Source organism: Gymnoscopelus microlampas (genome assembly GCF_963454915.1).
Source record: "Gymnoscopelus microlampas genome assembly, chromosome: 5".
NCBI lineage: Eukaryota > Metazoa > Chordata > Actinopteri > Myctophiformes > Myctophidae > Gymnoscopelus > Gymnoscopelus microlampas.
Window position 1 is genome coordinate 45,179,450 of NC_139942.1, and position 22,306 is coordinate 45,201,755.

The following is a 22,306-nucleotide window of genomic DNA, read 5'->3' on the forward strand; positions in this document are numbered from 1 at the left end:
AAACGGACCCGGTTGAGTTGAAGCCCAAGCCCCATACCTACCCCATAGCCCCCCACCCAACCCACCCTCATCACCCCCCATACCCCCACCCCCATATCCCCGACATTCGCCACACCCCCATTTTCCAGTCCCCTTCCTACCTGAAAGCCCCCTATACCCACCCGTCATACCCATCCCCATCCCCCCCACATAGGCCCCTACACCCCTCCTTGCACCACAATATCACCCACCACACCCTTATTTCCACCCCATTACATACCAAGCAGCTGCTACCTTAAAGACCCTCCATATCAACCCACCAGCTTTCAGTAATAAAATGTTTTATATCCACTACTAACGCTACTCCTGAACATGAAATATGGATAACATTTTTAACAGCTAATTTCAGCAAATGTACATTGATGTCTAGTGGTGGTATGTTGATTAATGTGAGAGAAATAATAAAATACATTAATTAATTAAAATAATTTGCTGTTCACTTCAGAAGTACCTAGAACTATTAATTTATTTATTTTTATGTTTGGAGTCTGGTGTTCCACCATCTGTAGACTTATAGTTTAGGTATTCTTTACTTCATTCTCTCAATTTTATTTCTGTGTGTGTGATTTCCTGTGATTTCTGTGTGCAGCAATCACACACAGGTGTGACTGCAGGCAGAGCCATGCAGTCATGCCTTATATGGGGATTGGTGGGGCGGCTATGGTAATTAGGATGAATGGCCCACACCTTCAAGTTACGAGGATTGGGATTCATCATCATCAAGAATATAGTTACGAACAATTCTGCCTTTTAAGAACGTTTCATGAACTCAACTTCTCTTAGGAATTCACTTAGGAAGAAATGTAAGAGGAAACATTAGGAACTTATTGCTGCATGAGGCCCATTGATTCTCCTATTTACTAACTTGCACTTCTAGGCCACCACTGAAACTCCTTCAAATGCCCTTTTTACTATTTATACCTCCTCAACACTGATTTGTACCCATACATGTTGTCACTGGTTGTATTTCTATGTCAGTTGCTTACGTATACAATTTCCTGCTACCTGTGCCAACTGTAAATAAAATAGGTCAGAAAGAACCAAGTGTTCCTTGGTTGGGGAAGTGTCACCTAGCTTCCGTGTTTGCAAGCATCCATAACAAACAAACTCAAACAAACTCTGTTCTAGAGCAGTGTTTACCAAACGGAGTGCGTAGCCACACTGGTGTGCCGTCAGGCAAGTCCAACATGCCTTGCGATTTTGTGACAACCACATAACACATTATTATTGCAATATGTACTGTACAAAAAAAGTTAGTTTTTTAATTTACTAGATCAGTACTTTGGGCACACTCATTCCCCAATACATTTACAGAGTGATATAGAGGATCTTTTTGCCTGGATAGGAATACAGGTGTTCCTTGAGAATTTTGTCTTGCACATTGGTGTGCCTTGGGCACTAAAAGTAAATTGAATATGAATTGAATAATGGCTTCTCCACTAAGTATATTCCGTTATTACAGTTGTACCCTGTTAGAATTCTAGGGCCAATTGACAGGAGAAAGATTGACTTAAATGTACCATCAATCTAACTGCCAGTGACAATCAATGCTATTATGAAGAGGGAAGGAGGGAAAGGAAAAGTTCTACACCTGGCCTTTGACGCACCAAAGAGGCAAACTGGAGCCGGAAGTCTGATGGAATGCAAGTCAATGAGAGCTGGAGTGACAAGCGTATGAATAAACAATATTTTTGAATGATTGTGACCTTTATTATAGATAATCAGTTCAGGGAAATAAAATACATATCACACTCCGCCCACTTGACAACATCAGCCATAAAAAGGTATCAAATCTACATGAATTAAACACAGATAGGTAGAGAGGAACAACCAAGGGGAAATTAACTATTCACCAAGATAGATCACTGACCTTAACAAACAGGTAAGTTGACCGAAGAGATGTAGTTACTTGATTTAATTTGCATGAATTATGTTTTGATAGCTCCTTATGTTTTTTTTTTCTTACTCTTAAGTAATGAGTAATTAAACTAAGAAAGAGTTTCTGGCCACATATACTAAGCCAAATATTATCTTTAAAACATTTACCGTAAACCTGGTGGGTGTTAAAATTTGGTTTAATAAGGTTTTCATGAACTGTTAAAATTAAAGGTAGGGTAAGTGATATTTTTTGGTTAAAAGAAAAAGTATTTTGTTAAAAGGTTAAAGCACTATTTTCTGATAGTAATCATTGCTATAGAGTGTTTGTTCAGTAACAGGTGTCTCCCCGTCTCTCCAGCTCTTTAATAAACAGAAAATACATTTTTCGGTAGATGTCAAAATCTCAGCCAATCAGGAGAAAGTACCCATTTTTAAGCTTCATTTTTATAATGTTCCAGTTCCAATTTTGCCTGCTCATTTCTTAGTGTCATCACTTCCAATTTCACTAGTTTAATCTATATCCTGATTGAGTTCTCTATCCTGATTGGATAAAATTGGAAATGAAACTGAAACTGAAACGAAAATGCATTTTCTGTTTTATAAAGAGCTGGAGAGACAAGGAGACTCCTTTTACTGAACAAACACTCTATAGCAATGAGTACTATCAGAATATAGAGCTATTTAACACTTATTTCAACCAAAGAAAATCACTTACCCTACCTTTAATATAATATGAAAGATAATTGAAGAAAAATGAAACATTTGATATTTGATCAGCCCTAGTCTGTCTTGGGTGCCAAACCCTATCTATCTAATATACGGTATATCTGTCTGTGTGTCTGGCATAACTCGGGCGCCGTGCATGGGCACCGGGTTCCCTGATTGGCGAACAACCCGACCCATCGGCTTCACTGATTGGCAGAGTTTTACGTCACGTCGAGTTTACTCAGTTTATTAGGATCCCCATTAGCGGTCCGTTCCAACAACCTCACACTTGACGAGCGTGTTCCAGATGACCCAGGGGTTTGCAGTGCCAAGTGACAAATCAGTCAGACCAACGGTTTCCGAGAACCAAACAACCACGAATGGCTGTATCTGTTTGTCCTTCTTGGCTTCTGTACGGCTCTATGCACAGCAGCCATATTGCAAAGACATTCACAGGTGTTACCAATGATATTAATTAAGGCTCTGTTCCATTCATGGTCAAACAGAGTCAGGGTGCTGATGTTGTGCATGTTGGCAAACACTCTGCTACACCAGTCGGTCTCAAAGTGTGAGAGATAACCATTACAGTGGCCAGGACCTAATTCTTACAGGAAAATCCCATAGGCTATATTATGAACGCAGCATCCAATCATACCCGGATTGGAATCACATGTTGAGCGGCCTGTATAGAGTGCACCACCAAAACCGCTTTCACTTCTGCACCGTCTGTCACACATTGTATTTCCACCGCAGCTTCCTCGTGTCCTGAGGGCTGCACCCTACGCCTGACAGCCCTGGGTAGGCAACCCGGAATGGCAGAGATCTGCGCTCAGAGGAGCGGTCTCTTCTAGTTTCTAGTGTTGCTTGCATGTGTGCCCCAGGAAGAATAGCAACCACGTGGTGAAAGCTAATGGGGATCCAATACTAAATATTTCCTTCTATTTATATATTTGCTTTCCCTTTGTTTACCTGTTAACCCTCTACTGCTTAAGAATGGCCAGAGAATTGATGTTGTTGGTTGCCACAGCGATCGTCTGCATGGCTCCAGGCATACGTGGACAGGCACATTCGTTTGCCACCGACTCAAAGGTATTGGAATTCATCCATTCAAACTGACAACCTATCTCAACACTAGAAAGACCAAAGACAACAGTGCTCAGTGCTGACTACTGAAATGTGCCCAGTGCTGTAGATGCTATACAGTACATTCCAGAGGGAACACTCTAAAGTATTCATTTAAAATGTTTATATACATTTCAATTGAAAGGAACACTTCGCGTTTTTCAACTTTATCTCCATATATCGAGAGATATATCAGTCTTCACTAATTCACAGTGCAATTTCTGTCTCTGTAATGGATAGCTTGAAAAATTGACCTGCCGTTGACATCATCAGGGATTCCTTTCTTCTCTTCCTGGAACATTAGCATGCTAAAAACAGTAGCCATGATTGATATATCAATAAAAGAAAAGAAAAAATTACATCTAGTTCAAACAACCGTCGACGATGCCATCGGCAGACTATCTTTCTTTAGCTATCCACAGCTGGCCACTGAGACACTGCAGTGACAAATTATTTCACAGTTAATTTGAGCTTTTCAATTTTCATGATTATAAGCGACAATTTGTACATTAATGGTAAATAACAGAAATATTAATTTAAATATTGTTGTATGTGTGTGGTGCATGTGCGTGCGTGTGCGTGCGCGTGCGTCCGTGCGTGCGTGCGTGCGTGTGTGTGTGTGTGTGTGTGTGTGCGTGCATGTGTGCGTGTGCATGTGCGTGTGTGTGTGTTCACCAGGTCGGCGAAATCAGTCGTACAGGCTGTGGGGAGACTAAACTGTGCATTGCGTCACCAGCTGCATGTGATCCAAAGGATGGTAACTGTATGTTCACCTCCGTAGCCCTTAACAAGAACACTGGCACTCCTAGCCTTGATGTAGCGTTAGAGGGGCAGTCCACTGGATTCATAGCCATGGGATTCACCGAGTCACCAACCGCGGTAAACACGCACACACACACACACACACACACACACACACACACACACACACACACACACACACACACACACACACACACACACACAGTATACATGTCCACACACACAGTATACATGCATGTCCACACAGACACACTAATGTCATTGGAGATTTTACTTTCATCGAAGGAAATATTCACAAAAAAGTTAACCTGTGATGCCAAAAGGTCCAGTTATTCATTACTTCCTTCTCGATCTCTCTCTCTCTCTCTCTCTCTCTCTCTCTCTCTCTCTGTAGAAGGTCATGCTTTTTGTATGTGGTAATGACAATGGAGCGGCGTTCTTCAAGACAATGATAAGCGACATGGGCAATCTCACCCCACTAGAGATGGTAAGGTCCTGTTCAAGCAGGGGTTCTCAGGGGGTCCTTTAAGGGATTCCAGGGGGTCCCCAATAAAATTAGCTAATGTAGCGTCACAATCAGTTTAACCACTTGAACCCTATATTTTATACTATGACTATTCAAAGATTGACCATCTACAAAATCTGGAAAATATTTAATCGTTTTGATTTTCTTTTTTACATAAAGCTTTTCTTCTGGGGGTCCCTGCCACAAAATATTTTCAGATGGGGGTCTGCGGTCAAATAATTCAATCAATTTAGGGGTCCTTGACATGAAAATGCTTGAGAACCACTGTGTTAAAGAACTGTGACACTAGGCTGCTCCATTTAGTGATAGCAATACTAATGTTGACCATCTTTATCATAGACTGTGAACGAGATCCGTGGTGCTGTAGACGGGGACGTGATTAAATGTGAGTTCAACATTCCTCGGGACGGAGACATGATGGACAACAAGATCCACATCATCTTGGGCTCAGGCACAGCCGAAGGCAGTAAGTACAGATCTCACATACTGTAGACCTAATGGCCCTAGAATGGCTGATATTCAATGCATTTCAAGCATTCCACACCAGTGGCAGACCAATATATCGGCCATTATTTGACTTTTCTGATGACATCGGTATCGGCAATTATGCAGCCGATGTGTCCTGATATTTTTACCACTCTCAACCTGCCATACCTAATGTGGCCATTCCATTAGGCTATACAGTAGGTGAAAATGTGCCTAGGAGGAGTGGCTTTGGAAGGATGGTGAACAAGCTGGTAGCTAGAGTAATATACAGTGGAAAGCAATCCAGAGGAACACATTCTTCTACATTATTCTTTGAGGTCATAGGGTGCCAATTTCAAACTACTATTTCCTACTACAAACACTGCTAACTTTGAGTGACTGCAGCTTCTTCCAGCGGAGAAATGCACCTTTAAAGGTAGTTTAACCCATTAAGACCTGATGCCGATTCTACAAATGCCTTCTATAAATCAGTAAATCGGTGTCTCATGTCTCTCCAGCTTTTTGCCAGACCCAGAGGGTCGGCCTACATGAGGCTGCGTCTGTCCCTCTTTCGTCCCTCTTTTGTCCATATATGGGCATAAAAGGGACACAGACAGACACATACAGAGATCTCTTTTGTCCCTCTTTCGTCCCTCTTTTCCTTCAACCACTAGGGGTCTGGCAGTACCAGGTCTCCTGGTCCGAGTTAATAAACAGAAAATACAAAGACGGCAGCGCTGTACATAAATAGAACACCCAGCTGTTATGGAATATATTAAATGTATGGAATATCAGCCATTCTAGGGCTAACGCAGACCTGTGCATGACCATGGATACACATAGATATGCATGCACGTACATACACAATTGCTGATATTGATATGTTAATAAACTCTCACACACACACACACACACACACACACACACACACACACACACACACACACACACACACACACACACACACACACACACACACACACACACACACACACATCCCATCATCCCAAGATCCAATGTAGGCTACTCAGTTCTAATAGTAATGGCTGTTGAAGTATAGCATTTATAGTACACATATTCATAGTTAAACATGTATTATTGTCAAATATTACTAATGACTTGTTCTACCTTCAGAAAACCTTGGTACCTTCAGCACAGCCGTGGTTAGCGGTCTTCTGGACGTGACCGACCCTACCGCCGCCTAGACTTCCGCCAGCACCAAGGACAGCGTCGCTCTCATGAAACACTTGCACATCCACGTTTAAAATCCTGATGAATAGAGACAAACGGTGTGGTATCAGAAGTCAAAATCTTATTCATTTTCTCCATACAGAATTGTAATGTCTAACTATAATGTCTTCACAATCCAATGTAGACTTACGATTGTCCTGGTTGTTGTAAAAGGATGCTAGATCCTGTACACAGTCAGTCTAGTTGTAAGAAAAATATGTTTAATTTGCGATGTCATGAAGAAATACTGCACTACCCACAATCCTAACGACTAAAGTTGAAAAGAAGCAAGCTAAAAGATCGTTTTGGTTGGAAGCATTGGTAAGGCAATGGTTTATGGGAGAATCAATCTAAAATATGTACCAGTTATTTTTCATTAAAGGATTAAAATGCTTTATGGTCATCATGACTCATCAGGATGCTGGTTGGCTTGATTTCAGGCTTAAAACTCTTAACATAAGGATGTTCTGAAACGTCTATGGAGAAAGTCAATGGTATATTTACTTCCGGAAAACACTGTTTAACTCTATTTCGGCTTTGGCTTTTTAATAATGATAACTATCTCTCCCCCCCCCTCTCTCTCTGGTGTAGGCATGAAAAAGCGAGACACTTAAAATCGTAACCTTTGATTGAATGATAGCCTAAACAAAAGTTGTCACAAGAAATAAAAAGTCTTAGCAAATTAGACAATGTTAAAATGACAGAACATACTTATAATTAAGTGTACATGGACGAGAACGGTGCCGTCATGCGCACATGTTTGCAATATATTATCACATAAACATAATAGTTGTTGGGAAGGACCCAATAGATGACTGAATTATTGCTGGTTAGGTGGATGGTGTTCTCCCTTCGCCCTCGTGCCACACGTAACATTGTTGGAGACTAATGATATTTACTCTTCTCTTGATTACACAACTGTTAATAGCTCAGCAGCTTTCTGTATGAGTATGTGTGGTCTCTGAAATAAACATAACATAACACAAGAAATGAGTGTACTGATTTGTAACTGTAGTACTGTACCTTAATGTAACGACACAACGAGTAGGTCACTTCATGGTGTTTATTCCTCCGATCTGCAAGGGGGCGACAATGTAGTATGTTTTTTTTTTTTTTTTTTTTTTTTTTACATTTTTGAACATAGTATTGTATGAAATATTTTGATTCTTTAACAATATAATATAATATGACCATCCTGAGGATATGGCACAGGTATATGACTTTTTGGCTGGACCACAGAGCAAACCCAGCCTCATAAATGAGACTGATTGAGTCACTGATGAAGACATGTGACTGATTTGCTGATGGAGTGACACCATTTGTCAGCCGCTTGGCCTAACAATGAACTAGCTAATCACAGAGGAGTCTAGGCCTTGATGCCATCCAGCCTTCAATTTCAATTCAAAGGGCTTTATTGGCATGAGAAAACATACGTTTACATTGCCAAAGCAAAAAGCACTATAGAGCGTGCCAACGACTCGTCACCACGGGGGGTGTGGCATAGTAGCCGCAGACATACTTGAGGGGGGCAATGTTAAGTCAACCTGGTTTTTACCCCTTAAAGATGTCCGCCGCTACCAAAAGACACTTGTTGACGCCCCCTTCAGGATTTTTGGCACGCTCTATACAACAATACAGCAATACAATCAAAACAAAAAAAGTACATTTGAAAGTCAGAATCTTCAATAGGTCAATTTCTTTCTATGTACCAAGATCACTGGGTGCAGGTATAGTACAGGAATATACACAATGATTAGTCTTTAGGGTGGTTGTGTTCCGTTCGATATCCTTCTCCTATCACAGCAACTCACGAATCTTGCTGCTGTGTTTGCACATTGTTGTACTTCGCCCAGCAGATATGGGAGTTTTTTGTCATTGGTCATGTTTTCAAAATCTCTGTGTGTGGTTGTAATCTGTGGGAAGTATGTGTCTCTGATGTCTTGGTACAATGGACAGACGGTTAGGAAGTGTAGCTCGGTTTCCACTTCCTTTTGTGTGCAGTGGGTGCATAGTCTGTCTTCTCTCGGGATACAGGTCTGCCTGTGACGACCTTTCTCGATCGCAAGACTGTGCTCACTGAGTCTGTACCTAGTTAAGATTTTTCTTTGTTTTGGGTCGGTCACGGTGCTCAGGTATTCTGCCACTGCGTATTCTCTGTTTAGGGCCAGATAGCATTCTAGTTTACTCTGCTTTTGTGTTGCTTCTTTCCAATGTGTCAGGTAGTTTTCCTTTTGCTGTTTTATAATTTTGTTTGGTCCGATGGGTTTTCTATCTCGTGGCTCTGTTTGTGTTTGTGCCCGGAGTTCCATGGCCAGCTGGCTGAGGGGGCATCTCTCTAGAGTTTCGCTGTGTGTGAGTGCTTTGTTATGGAGTGCATCTAGGTCGCTTTCTTTTAGGTGGTTGTAGAACTTAAGTGCTCTCTTTTTTATTTTGATTATGAGTGGGTATCGTCCTAGTTCTGCCCTGCATGCATTATTTGGTGTTTTTCGCTGGGTACGGAGAATGGATTTGCAGAATTCTGTGTGTAGGGTCTCGGTTTGGTGTTTATCCCATTTTTCAAGGTCATGGTTTGCTAATGGTCCCCAGATCTCACAACCATAGAGGGAAATTGGTTCTATCACAGAGTCCAGTATTTCACTCTCGCTTTCAAACGCAACGCAAGCAAACGCAATGCCAAACTTCAAGATTAATTCTATTACAACTGAACACTGATTTCATCTACTGTATGTTCTGATGCTTGTGAACTCAGTGCGGTGTGTGGATAACAAACCCAACCAAGCTCATACATGGGGAATAAAAACACATCCTGTTCCAAACAACTATAGTGCTTCACTTGTTATGTTGGACATAGTCCTGCCAGTTGGACAATTTGCTTTTGTGACTCCCATCCGACGCATGTAAGACTCAGGTTCCTTGTACTGGTGTTTATTCACTTCAAACAACGTAGAACTGACAATACATACAGAAAGACAAAAAACAAAACATCAACTTGGGCATTCTGACGTTCACAATAATATACATGACTTTCACAGACTCACAACAATTACTGACCACTTTGCCTGCTTGCACACGAATGGGGGTGGGGTCGACTTGGAACTTCAGTCTTTCTGCAAAACCTTTGCTTTTCTCTTCTTTACATTCTTTTATTTCACTTTCTTCTATTTTACTTTAATTTCTTTCTTTCTGTTAAACTCTCCTTCTCTCCTCCTGCTCTCTCACAGTGGAATGAATGCTGCTGCCCTCTTCTCCAGCATAACAGGTGTCACCAACATACTTGATTACCAAAAACACAGCTGTAACAAGTGGCACCTAATTGGAAAACTTAACACACATAGAGCGCCCCCAAGAGACATGCCACTAGAAGGACAAATACACAAAAATAAAACAATGACCTGATGCCAGCAGTAACAGCTTTATATCACAATGTTATAAAAAAACGGAAAAGCAAATATCATTCCATCCAAATGCCAATTCCAACGAGAAATAGACCAAGCGTAAGGCTTCCCAAATACCGTGTAAACTGTCAGGATTTCATACTACTAATAAACAGACTCTGTAGACATAACTGTAGTTTCCTTTTCCAGAAGGTGGCTTAAACATTTCCTACTCCGGGTCCGTTTCTCATACTGTAGCTTCATTTGATTGGCTCAGCAGCAGATTTGAACTGGAAACACCTAGAAGGTGTTGTGTGTCTTTCCAGTTGTATCCTACTGGCTCACGCTCACCACCTGCCAGCGAGGAGCCCCTACCGGGAGGACGTAGAGCCTCCGTCCTACTCCTCTCACCCAACACTCCCCACTGACAGGTGGGGAGTGTTGGGTGAGAGGCCGTATAGGAGTACGTTCAGTGACAAATAGTACACTCCCCGCCTGGCTTCCCACCCCCAAACATGGGCCAAATATAGACACTCGACAAAGCAAATGTAATTTAAACTATTTATATACCCCAACATTGATTTGTGCCCATAAAAGTTGTCACAGGTTGACAACCTTTGCCAATGGTTAATAGGTTGAGAGTAACATTCATGACACAGCGTTCTTTGTCTTGTGAAATTACACGTCACCACAGAGAATGGGGAAGTGGTATCCCCAAGCTTTCATAACAAAGAAACTCAGTGTTCCAAAAACAAACTGATACGACTACTTCTCTGCCTTAAGTAAGCCTGTGACCCACCTAATTCCAACACACTTTTCTAGTCTGGGATGGCTCAGGGTAGAAGACAGGGTTAAGCAAATAACAATGGGATTCAAGATAGTCAAAGGGACAGTGCCCTATCAATACCCTCAAACTACTTGTGGCTGAGGGTGAGTGACATCCACAGCAACCATGAGCTGGTACCACCCAAATTTAGAACGAACATGGGACAATTCTCATTCTACTACTCTGCCATCAAAATGTGGAATGCCCTGACACCATCAATTAAAGAACTAACGTTGGACAAAATACAGTACAACTTGCATCCAGAGCCTGTGATCCTTTTCACATTTGATCTTCTGCTCCAGAATATCATTGATTCTCGTATTTACTAACTTGCACTTCTAGGCCACCACTGAAACTCCTTCAAATGCCCTTTGTACTATGTATACCTCCTCAACATTGATTTGTACCCATAAATGTATCACTGGTTGTATTTCTATGTCAGTAGCTCACGTATACAATTTCCTGCTACCTGTGCCAATTGTTAATACAATAGGTCAGAAGGAACCAAGTGTTCCTTGGTTGGGGAAGTGTCACCTAGCTTCCATGTTTGCAAGCATCCATAACAAGCAAACTCAAGTGTTCTAGAGCAGTGTTTACCAAACCGAGTGCGTAGCCACACCATAGACTGTAAAAAAGAATGGACAAAGCCACTCCCCTGCTTTCTACAGAACGAAAATGAAGCCAATAGTTCAGGAACATGCATTCCTCCATCGTTAATATATACAGTTGGCCACGCCGGAACTCAAACGCTATTGGTTGAGACCAGACACGTGACCAGCGAACCGGAAAACACCCCCAAAAATGCTATTGGTTGGGTAGCTTGTCAATCAAGAGCGGGGGCGGGGAATGAATGCTATTGGTTGTGTAGGTTGTCAATCAAATCATCCCGCCCCTCCTGGAGCATAGCCTACTTTATCGTCAATTTTAGAATAAATGGGACCATAATTTAGCAAAACGCATATCATGATGATTGAAAGGAGACTTTAAACTAGCGACTGGAAGCATATAGAATTTATGACAATTTTTATTACGGTAAGAAAATCTAGTCTAAAGTTTGTCAAAAACCCATTCACTTGCGCTAAAATAAATTCTTTCTGACACTTCAGGTCGGCGCAGGGTAAAACCACACAGGGACAGGTCCCCAACGACTTCAAAAAAGCAAGGGTGACCCCTCTGTTCAAAAAAGGAAACCAATTAGACCCTGGCAACTACCGCCCTATTTCTATTCTAAGCTCCATCTCGAAAGTCATGGAAAAAATAGTCTATGAACAGGTCGACAAGTATCTTGCCGAGAAAAATCTAATCTACAAATTCCAATCTGGCTTCAGAACAAACCACTCCACTGACACATGCCTTCTCTATTTGAACGACTCTATCAAACAAGAGATTGAAAAGGGCAAATATTGCGGCATGGTCATGCTGGACCTCCAGAAGGCTTTTGACACCGTTAATCACCCGATTATGATCAATAAGCTCAGAGCAATAGGTTTTGATGACATGTCAGTGAACTGGATGAGATCCTACCTGGAAGGGAGGGAGCAAGTGGTGGAAGTAAACGGCACCCAGTCCCCCCCCCCTCCCAGTGACTTGTGGTGTTCCCCAAGGAAGTATACTAGGACCCTTACTGTTCCTGATGTATGTGAATGACATGTCGTCAGCCTGCGACTGCAACCTGTTCCTGTTCGCAGATGACTCGGCCCTGCTAGTCTCGGACAGGGACAGGCTGCAGGTTGAGAAAACTCTCAGCTCTGAACTCAACAAGATCTGCATCTGGCTCTCCGACAACAAGCTCTCATTACACCTGGGCAAAACGGAATGCATCCTCTTTGGGTCCACTCCTAACCTCAGAAAGGCAGAGAGCTTCACGATCAAAGCGGGTGATGATATCATCAAAAGAAAAAACGAAATTACCTACCTGGGCTCTATCTTGGAGGCTGACCTCTCTGGTGACAAAAATGCTGAAAAAACGATCAAAACGGTCCACAAAAAAACACGCTATTTGCGGAGTATTGATCGTAAAGTCAGTAAGAAGACTCTGAAGACTCTTGCAGTGGCCCTCATACAAGGTCATTACGATTATGCATGTACTTCATGGTATCACAACACCACCAAGGCCTTAAAAACAAGGCTCCAAACATCCCAAAACAAACTTGTAAGGCTACTTCTTGGCCTCAACTTCAAAACCCATCTAACCCCTGATCATTTTGATAGGATTGGATGGCTTAGGGTTGCGGACAGAGTACAGCAACTTGCTATGGGCCTGGTCTTCAAGATATATCACAACATTGGGATCCCCCTGTATTTGTCAAAATACTTCCAAAATGTTAATGATGTCCACGATCACAATACCAGAGGCAGCTCCACAAACCTTGTCCAACCCTTTTTTGGCTCAACAAAGGGAAGTAACTCGTTCTCATGCTATTCATCAAAAATGTGGAACGCCCTACCAAAAGGAGTAAAGGAGTGTAAAACCCTACTCTCTTTCAAAACAGCCCTAAAGATACACCTTCAGGAGGCTGCAATTGGAAAATGGCCCCTGTCTAAGTCCTAACCTAACCTACCCCCCCCCCCTCTCTCCTTCTCCTCTTGTACATATTTTTCACTCTTCATACCAGTAACCTGTAAACTGATTGTATGACATTCTATAGTAGTTGTGTATATCTGTCTGTCTCTTATATGTCATCATGATTTGTGTGCATGGGGAACTCATTTGAAACAAGCTCTGTGCTTTTATGAGTCTTCCAGTTTAGTAGACCTTGTATTGTGAATTTGTACTTCCATGTACTGTTGTTCTCATGTCTTACTAAATAAAGTACATCAATCAATCAAACAGCGCCACTCTGGCCATTCATAAGCTTCCGTGTTGGCCTCATCGTAAATATCCAAGCCTTGCCCCTTGAGCCACACTTGGGACCCTGTTACGACCCGACCTATTAGGGGAGCCACACAAAATGGACTCCCTCCTTCCCAGTCCCCAAACACAACCAGTCAACACAAGTTTAAATGTCCAATACAGTGATTTTTTATCCAAAGTTTGAAGTTTGGGGTAAAATACCTCAGAGTGGGCCCTTGTACATAAAATCATCCTCAAAACAAATCCTACACTCGCCTGTACCAAACAGAAATGAATAGGTCTTACCTAATCTCTCAAGAACAGATTCTGCACTGCGTTGGAATCTGTCCTGAAGGTTCGTCATAACGTGTGCACACTGTGTGGGAGTGGGCGTGCCTTCAGATCAGGAAGCAGGCCGCGCTTTACCCAATCAAATGTAGTGGGCGGGATTCACGTGTCCGTCGTCCTTCCCTACTCGAAACTAGCCGAAACTAATTTAACAATAGCGTCCGCGGAGCAGACAAAACCACGGAAAGATATTCACATTTGAACTTACTCTTTCATCATAGAAACAAGTGGGCTTATAACCAAAACGATCCATGTTCTCTGGGAGAAGTGGTGTTAGTGTTCCGTGTAGAAATGTTATCTAGTCGGAATGAAAAAAGCTCACCACCGGAAGTGGAGCGGTGAAGGCAGACTTAAACCCCGTTTCCTTGCGCACATGTGCTGCTTCGGCATTGTCACACTAAGGAGAAACGAACAGCAGAGGTCGCTGTTTTTCCTTTTCAGTGTGTCTCTGGGTTCCGAGATTGGGTCTTACCTAACTTAACACATAAACAAAATGATAAAGGAAACAAAAGAAAGGCCACCCACGACCACCCTACAATACCAAAAACTGTAAACTAACCCATGTTAAAACTAGCAACTGTAAAACACACTAACAAAGCTAAAATCACTATCAAACACAATTGACTGGTGTGGTTGAAGGCTGGGTAGAATAAAAACGTCTGAAAACTTGGGGACAGCCATCTTTATAGTCCCCAGCCTGGTCACAGGAGCCAATCACCAGCTTGGCTCCACCAGCTTGGCTCCACGCACGCACACACACACACACACACACACACACACACACACACACACACACACACACACACACACACACACACACACACACACACACACACACACACACACACACACACACACACACACATACCAATGAGGGGGAAAACATACACAGGGCAACACTACACACAGGGAAAATACATAATGTGACCCTTAGGTCATAACAGTGACGACCACACATTATTATTGCAATATGTACTGTTCCAAAAAAGTTATTGTTTTTTAATTTACTAGATCAGTACTTTGTGCACACTCATTCCCCAATACAGCAGCAAATTAGATACCCTTTTTGTTTGGCATTAGTTAATACAAATAAACAGTTACAGAGTGATAACACGTGTTATAGAGAATATTTTGCCTGGATAGGAATACAGATAATGTGAAAAAGGGTGGCATTTCTTCCTTGGCCTAGTGGGAATGTGTTTGTGAAATTTCACGGAAATCGCAAGCTGCGTTCATGATTTGAGGCATTTTGTTCAAAACGAACCAATCCTGCAAATTTTGGAAGCCAACCTTAGGCAATGAGGATGGAATATGGGAAATCGGACAGATCCGTGTTGATCACATGACTATAGAGATACTGTGTACCGATTTGCATGACATTTGGATAAAATCTGTAGGAGTAATGTAAAAAAATGGGTTTTGCACAAATCGGCCTCCAGGTGGCGCTATTACAGGCCCATGTGAAAAATTTTAGGCAGAGGTTCTGAATTGGCATCCAGGGAGTGTGTGTGCACAGTTTCGCAGCAACCGGGCCAACGGTGCCAGAGATTAGCTGGTAACACACAGACAGGACGGACGGACGGACACACACACACACACACACACACACATGGACGGACGGAGGGTAAAACATACTCTCTCGCCATGCCTTTCGGCCTGGCGGAGACAATAATGGCTTCTCCACTAAGTATATTCTTTTATTATAGTTGTACAATGTTAGAATACTATGGCCAATTGACAGGAGAAAGATTGACTTAAATGTATCATCAATCTAACTGCCAGTGACAATCAATGCTATTATGAAGAGGGAAGGAGGGAACGGAAAAGTTCTACACCTGGCCATTGACGCACCCAAGAGGCAAAGTGAAGCTGGAAGTCTGATGGAATGCACTAAAGTCAATGAGAGCTGGAGTGACAAGCGTATGAATAAACAATATTTTTGAATGACTGTGACCTTTGTTATAGATAATCGGTTCAGGGAAATAAAAGACATATCATACTCCGCCCACTTGACAACATCAGCCATACAAAGGTATCAAATCTACATGAATTAAACACAGATAGGTAGAGAGGAACAACCAAGGGGAAATTAACTATTCACCAGGATAGACCACTGACCTTAACACACAGGTATGTTGACCAAAGATTTGTGTAATATGTTGACAATGTAGTTACTTGATTTAGTTTGCATGAATTATGTTTTGATAGCTCCTTATGTTTTTTTTTCTTTTCTTTTTTTAAGACACTCTTAAGTAATTAAACTAAGAAAGAGTTTCTAGCCATATGTACTAAGCCAAATATTATCTTAAAACATTTACCGTAAACGTGATGGGTGTTCAAATTTGGTTTAATAAGGTTTTAATGAAAGATAAATGAAAGATAACTAACATTTGTTATTTGATTAGTCCTAGTCTGTCTTGGGTGCCAAAATCTATCTATCTATATGGTATATCTGTCTGTGTGTCTGGCATAACTCGGGCGCTGTGCATGCATGGGCACCGGGTTCCCTGATTGGCCAACCCGACCCATCTGCTTCACTGATTGGTTGAGTTTACTGAGTTTATTAGGATCTCTCTTAGCCGGCCGTTTGTGCCTTGTGCCGTCCGTCCGTCACTCCGTCGCTCCGTCCGTCCGTCCGTCCGTCCGTCCGTCCGTCCGTCTGTCTGTCCAGAGCATAACTTAGAAACTGCCCAACCCAACAACCTCACACTTGGTGAGTGTGTTCCAGATGACCCAGGGGTTTGCAGTGCCAAGTGACAATTCAGTCGGACCAACGTTTTCCGAAAACCGAAACCGATCAGCCCCGACTTTGGCTTACACACTGAGTCGAAAGTGATTTCACTGACATGTAAGTGAAGTCACTTTTCTTTTAAATCACTTTTGGCTCAACTTGCCACTTTTGGCCCATAGTGCCACAAATGCTGCAAATGTCGCTGTTTGTTACCTAAACATGGTTTTCCCCACCACATTAGGCACAAGTGGTCTGAGTCATGTGACAATGACTGTCAAATAGGGTTTTGATACTTCATACCATTTGCCTGTAAATGCCTCCACAAAGTTGTGGCCAGGGCCTATTTCTTACAGGAGAATCCCATAAGCTATATCTTGAACGCAGCATCCAATCATACCCGGATTGGAATCACATGTTGAGGGGCCTGCATAGAGTGCACCTCCAAAACCGCTTTCACTTCTGCCCAAAGGGGTCTGTCACACAATGTATTTCCACCGCAGCTTCTTTGTGTCCTGAGGGCTGCACCCTACGCCTGACAGCCCTGGGTAGGCAACCCGGAATGGCGGAGATCTGCGCTCAGAGGAGCGGTCTCTTCTAGTTTCTAGTGTTGCTTTCGTGTGTGCCCCAGGAAGAATAGCAACCACGTGGTGAAAGCTAATGGGGATCCAATACTAAATATTTCCTTCTATTTACATATTTGCTTTCCCTTTGTTTACCTGTTAACCCTCTACTGCTTAAGAATGGCCAGAGAATTGATGTTGTTGGTTGCCACGGCGATCGTCTGCGTGGCTCCAGGCATTCGTGGACAGGCACATCTTTCGTTTGCCGTCGACTCAAAGGTATTGGAATTCATCCATTCAAACTGACAACCTATCTCAACACTAGAAAGACCAAAGACAACATTACTCAGTGCTAAGATTTGTCAGTGTTATGGATGCTACACAGTAAATTCCTGAAGGAACACTGGCTATGGATAGCTTGAAAATGTACCTGCCGGTGACATCATCAGCAGGGATTCCTTTCTTCTCTCCCTGGAACATTGATATATCAATAAAAGAAAAGAAAAATGTACATCTAGTTCAAACACCCGTCGACGATGCCATCGGCAGACAATCTTTCTTTAGCTATCCATTCACAGCTGGCCACTGAGACACTGCAGTGACAAATTATGTTACAGTTGATTTCAGCTCAGATGAAAAATGACTGTAGTGACAATTTGTACAATAATGTTAAATAACAGAAATGCTAATTTAAATAATGTTGCATGTGTGTGCGTGTCTGCATGTGTGTGTGTGTGTGTGTGTGTGTGTGTGTGTGTGTGTGTGTGTGTGTGTGTGTGTGTGTGTGTGTGTGTGTGTGTGTACACCAGGTAAACGAAATCAGTCGTACAGGCTGTGGGGAGACTAAACTGTGCATTGCGTCACCAGCTGCATGTGATCCAATGGATGGTCACTGTATGTTCACCTCCGTAACCATTAACAAGAGCACTAGCAGTAGCCTTGATGTAGCGTTAGCTGGGCAGTCCACTGGATTCATAGCCGTGGGATTCACAAGGAAGCCATCCGAGGTAAACGCACGCACGCACGCGCGCACACACACACACACACACACACACACACACACACACACACACACACACACACACACACACACACACACACACACACACACACACACAGTATCAGTGTAAAGTAACTAAGTACATGTACTCAAGTAGTGTAATTAAGTAACATTTGTAGGTACTTTTACTTTACTGGAGTATTTCCAATTGTCAATACTTTTACTTCTACTCCAGTACATCTCAAATATTGTACTTTTACTCCACTACAATTATTTGAAAATTTGAGTTACTAGTTACTTTGCAGATATAATTATTAAATATATATCTTTATAAAAGATTATGTGCATCTGATTTTTAAATCTCTGTGTTGTTATCCATGTCCTCACTGTATTGTCTGATTCACCGCCTTTTGCGATTATTTTAATGTTGTTTTATGCTTCTGCTTTTCTTTTTTGCTTTATTGTTAAATTAGTTGTGACATTGTAATGTGATTCAAATGTTTGTTATCAGGGTGTCCTTGAAAAAGAGAGCTTGCTCTCAATGGGTTTCCCTGAATAAATAAAGGAAAAAGAAAAGAAAGAAAGAAAACATACATTAACCACTTTAGCCCTATTTTATACCTAGGCTATTTGAAAATAGCAGATCTACAAGCTCACAACACGACGCGTTGTGAGCTTGTAGATCTGCTATTTTAGTACTTTTACTTTTGGTACTTTAAGTACATTTTGATACCAATACTTTTGTACTTTTACTCAAGTCAATTTTGAATTCGGGACTTATACTTGTAACAGAGTACTTCTACATTGCAGTATTGATACTTTTGCTTAACTATCTCTCTCTCTGTAGCCGGTCGTGCTTTTTGTATGTGCTCAGAACAATGCTGACAATGGCGCGTTCTTCTTCTTTTCAATGATGAGCGACAGCGAGGGCACTCTCACTCCAGTACGGATGGTAAGGTCCTGTTAAAGCAGGGGTTCTCAGGGGGTCCTTAAAGGGGTTCCAGGGGGTCCCCAATACAATTTGCTAATGTAGCGTCACAATCAGTTTAACCACTTGAACCCTATTTTATACTATGACTATTCAAAGTTTGACAATCTACACAATCTGGAAAATATTATCCTCCATCTCCAAGCTTTTACTTTGCGTTTTGCTCAAAAATAAGAGCCTGGACCAGCCTGTTGACGTTCCTGGCATAGGAAGTGGGAGTCAACCTTTCATTTCCCCAACCAACCAGAGTGCAGTGGGCGTCGCTCCAAATGTTGTGACATCAGGGCTCTCAATGCTGCGTATTGGGGGAGGAGGAGGGGTGCGGGGGCGGGTGCACAGATCGGTGAACCCACGGATTCTCTCTCCGGAGATTTCGAACCCGCCCCTGTAGACCAGATATCAGACGCGCTAGGGCAGGCTAGGATAATATTGAATCGTTTCGATTTTTTTTTACATAAATCTTCTCTTCTAGGGGTCCCTGCCACAACGTATTTTCAGATGGGGGTCTGCGGTCAAATTATTCAATCAAGTTAGGGGTCATTGACATGAAAATGCTTGAGAGCCACTGTGTTAAAGAACTGTGACACTATAGGCTGCTCCATTTAGTGATAACAATAATAATGTTGACCATCTTTATCATAGAGTGTGATCGAGATCCGTGGCTCTGTAGACGGGGACATGATTAAATGTGAGTTCACCGTTCCTCGGATGGAAGACGAAAAGATGGACAACAACGTCCATGTCATCTTGGGCTCAGGGACAGCCGAAGGCAGTAAGTACAGATCTCACATAGACCTAATGGCCCTAGAATGGCTGATATTCAATGCATTTCAAGTATTCTATAACACCAGTGGCAGACCAATATATCGGCCATTATTTGACTTTTCTGACGACATCGGTATTGGCAATTATGCAGCCGATGTGTCCTGATATTTTTTATCACTCTCAACCTGCCATACCTAATTTGGCCATTACATTAGGCTATACAGTAGGTGAAAATGTGCCTAGGAGGAGTGGCTTTGGAAGGATGGTGAACAAGCTGGTAGCTGTAGTAATATACAGTGGAAAGAAATCCAGAGGAACACATTCTTCTACATTATTCTCATCATAGGGTGCCAATTTCAAACCATTATTTCCTACTACAAATACTACTAACTTTGAGTGACTGTAGCTTCTTCCAGCGGAGAAACATAGATATGCATGCGCGTACATACATACACACATGCTGATATTGATATGTTAATAAACTCATACATACACACACACACACACACACACACACACACACACACACACACACAGACAGACAGACAGACAGACAGACAGACAGACAGACAGACAGACAGACAGACAGACAGACAGACAGACAGACAGACAGACAGACAGACAGACACACACACAGACACACACACACACACACACACACACACACACACACACACACACACACACACACACACACACAAATCCCAAGATCCAATGTAGGCTACTGTTCTAATAGTAATGGCTGTTGAAGCATGCATTTATAGTACACATATTCATAGTTAACAAATTCACTGCCAGGGGCTTTCTAATGCTGGCAGGTAGCTTCTACCAGCATTTTTAAGCATTCTGACAATTTTTTCAATAACCACAGAATATTTATCTCCAGTATGATCGATCCCCTGATGGTTGCTAATCACGGAGGAAATTGCTGTGCTTCCTTGAAAAAAAAATGTCATCGCGACCTCCCGTTCTCTTATTATACCCAGTTGAAAATAGCATGTTTCGCCAAAAATACATAGTAAAAAAAAGTACAAAGGAGCTGAGATACAGGATTTTAGAGTAATAAGTTAACCAGGAAGTGAATGGAGCAGTAAATCTTCGGATCACGTTATCTTGGGTTCTGGACGTCCCCCCCCCGCCCCAAAATAAATAAATATAAATCTGTCTTTGGCGGTTAACGGTTGGATTTGAAAAGACGGATATATCCGTCTTTGGCGGTGAATTAAGCATGTATTATTGTCAATTGTTACTAATGACTTGTTCTACCTTCAGAACGACTTGGTACCTTCATCACAGCCCTGGATAGCGGACTTCTGGACGTGAGCGACCCTACCGCCGCCTAGACGTCGGTCAGCACCACGGACAGCGTCGCTCTCATGAAACACTTGCACATCCACGTTTTAAACCCTGATGAATAGAGACAAACGGTGTGGTGTCAGAAGTCAAAATCCTATTCGTTTTCTCCATACAGAATTGTAATGTCTAACTATAATGTCTTCAAAATCCAATGTAGACTTACGAGTGTCCTGGTTGTTGTAAAAGGATGCTAGATCCTGTACACAGTCAGTCTAGTTGTAAGAAAAACGTGTTTAATTTGCGATGTCATGAAGAAATACTGCACTACCCAGAATCCTAACGACTATAGTTGAAAAGAAGCAAGCTAAACGGTCGTTTTGGTTGGAAGCATTGATAAGGCAATGGTTTATGGGAGAATCAATCTAAAATATGTACACAATGTTGTACTTTCACCTTTTTTGCGTGTTCCAGTTATTTTTAGGATTAAAATACATTCCAGGCATAACACTCCTACCTTAAATGTTCTGAAAAGTCTATGGGGAAAGTGAATGGTATTTTTGCTTGCGAAAAACACTGTTAAGCTCTATTTCGGCTTTGGCTTTTTAACAATAATAACGATCTCTCTCCCTCTCTCTCTCTCTCTCTGGTGGAAAAAGCGAGACACTTAAAATCGTAACCTTTGATTGAATGATAGATTAAACTAAATTTGTCACAAGGAATAAAAAGCCTTAGCAGATTAGACAATGTTATGACAGAACATACTTAGAATTAAGTGTACATGGACGAGTCATGCCGTCATAGTTGTTGGGAAGGACCCAATAGATGACTGAATAATTGCTGGTTAGGTGGATGGTGTTC

The 22,306-nt window shown here is 42.1% G+C and overlaps 2 protein-coding genes across 4 annotated transcripts; both read left to right on the forward strand.

Moving 5' to 3' along the window:
- The first annotated feature begins 1,792 nt into the window (after window positions 1–1,792).
- Window positions 1,793–7,765, forward strand: LOC311045515 (putative ferric-chelate reductase 1). The gene is made up of 6 exons (XM_084057411.1): window positions 1,793–1,921; window positions 3,615–3,711; window positions 4,423–4,623; window positions 4,901–4,993; window positions 5,372–5,498; window positions 6,632–7,765. The coding sequence occupies exons 2-6, from the start codon at window positions 3,616–3,618 to the stop codon at window positions 6,700–6,702; spliced, it is 588 nt and encodes a 195-aa protein (XP_083913537.1). The 5' UTR covers window positions 1,793–1,921; window position 3,615; the 3' UTR covers window positions 6,703–7,765.
- Window positions 7,766–15,992: 8,227 nt separating this feature from the next.
- On the forward strand, window positions 15,993–22,306 carry LOC311045514 (uncharacterized protein). Of its 3 annotated transcripts, XM_084057408.1 has the most exons (6): window positions 15,993–16,238; window positions 17,579–17,678; window positions 18,209–18,406; window positions 19,247–19,351; window positions 20,030–20,159; window positions 21,425–22,306. In XM_084057408.1, the coding sequence occupies exons 2-6, from the start codon at window positions 17,580–17,582 to the stop codon at window positions 21,493–21,495; spliced, it is 603 nt and encodes a 200-aa protein (XP_083913534.1). In that variant the 5' UTR covers window positions 15,993–16,238; window position 17,579; the 3' UTR covers window positions 21,496–22,306. The 3 variants fall into 3 exon arrangements, with proteins under 3 accessions (XP_083913534.1, XP_083913536.1, XP_083913535.1); XM_084057410.1 differs by lacking the exon at window positions 18,209–18,406; XM_084057409.1 differs by lacking the exon at window positions 17,579–17,678.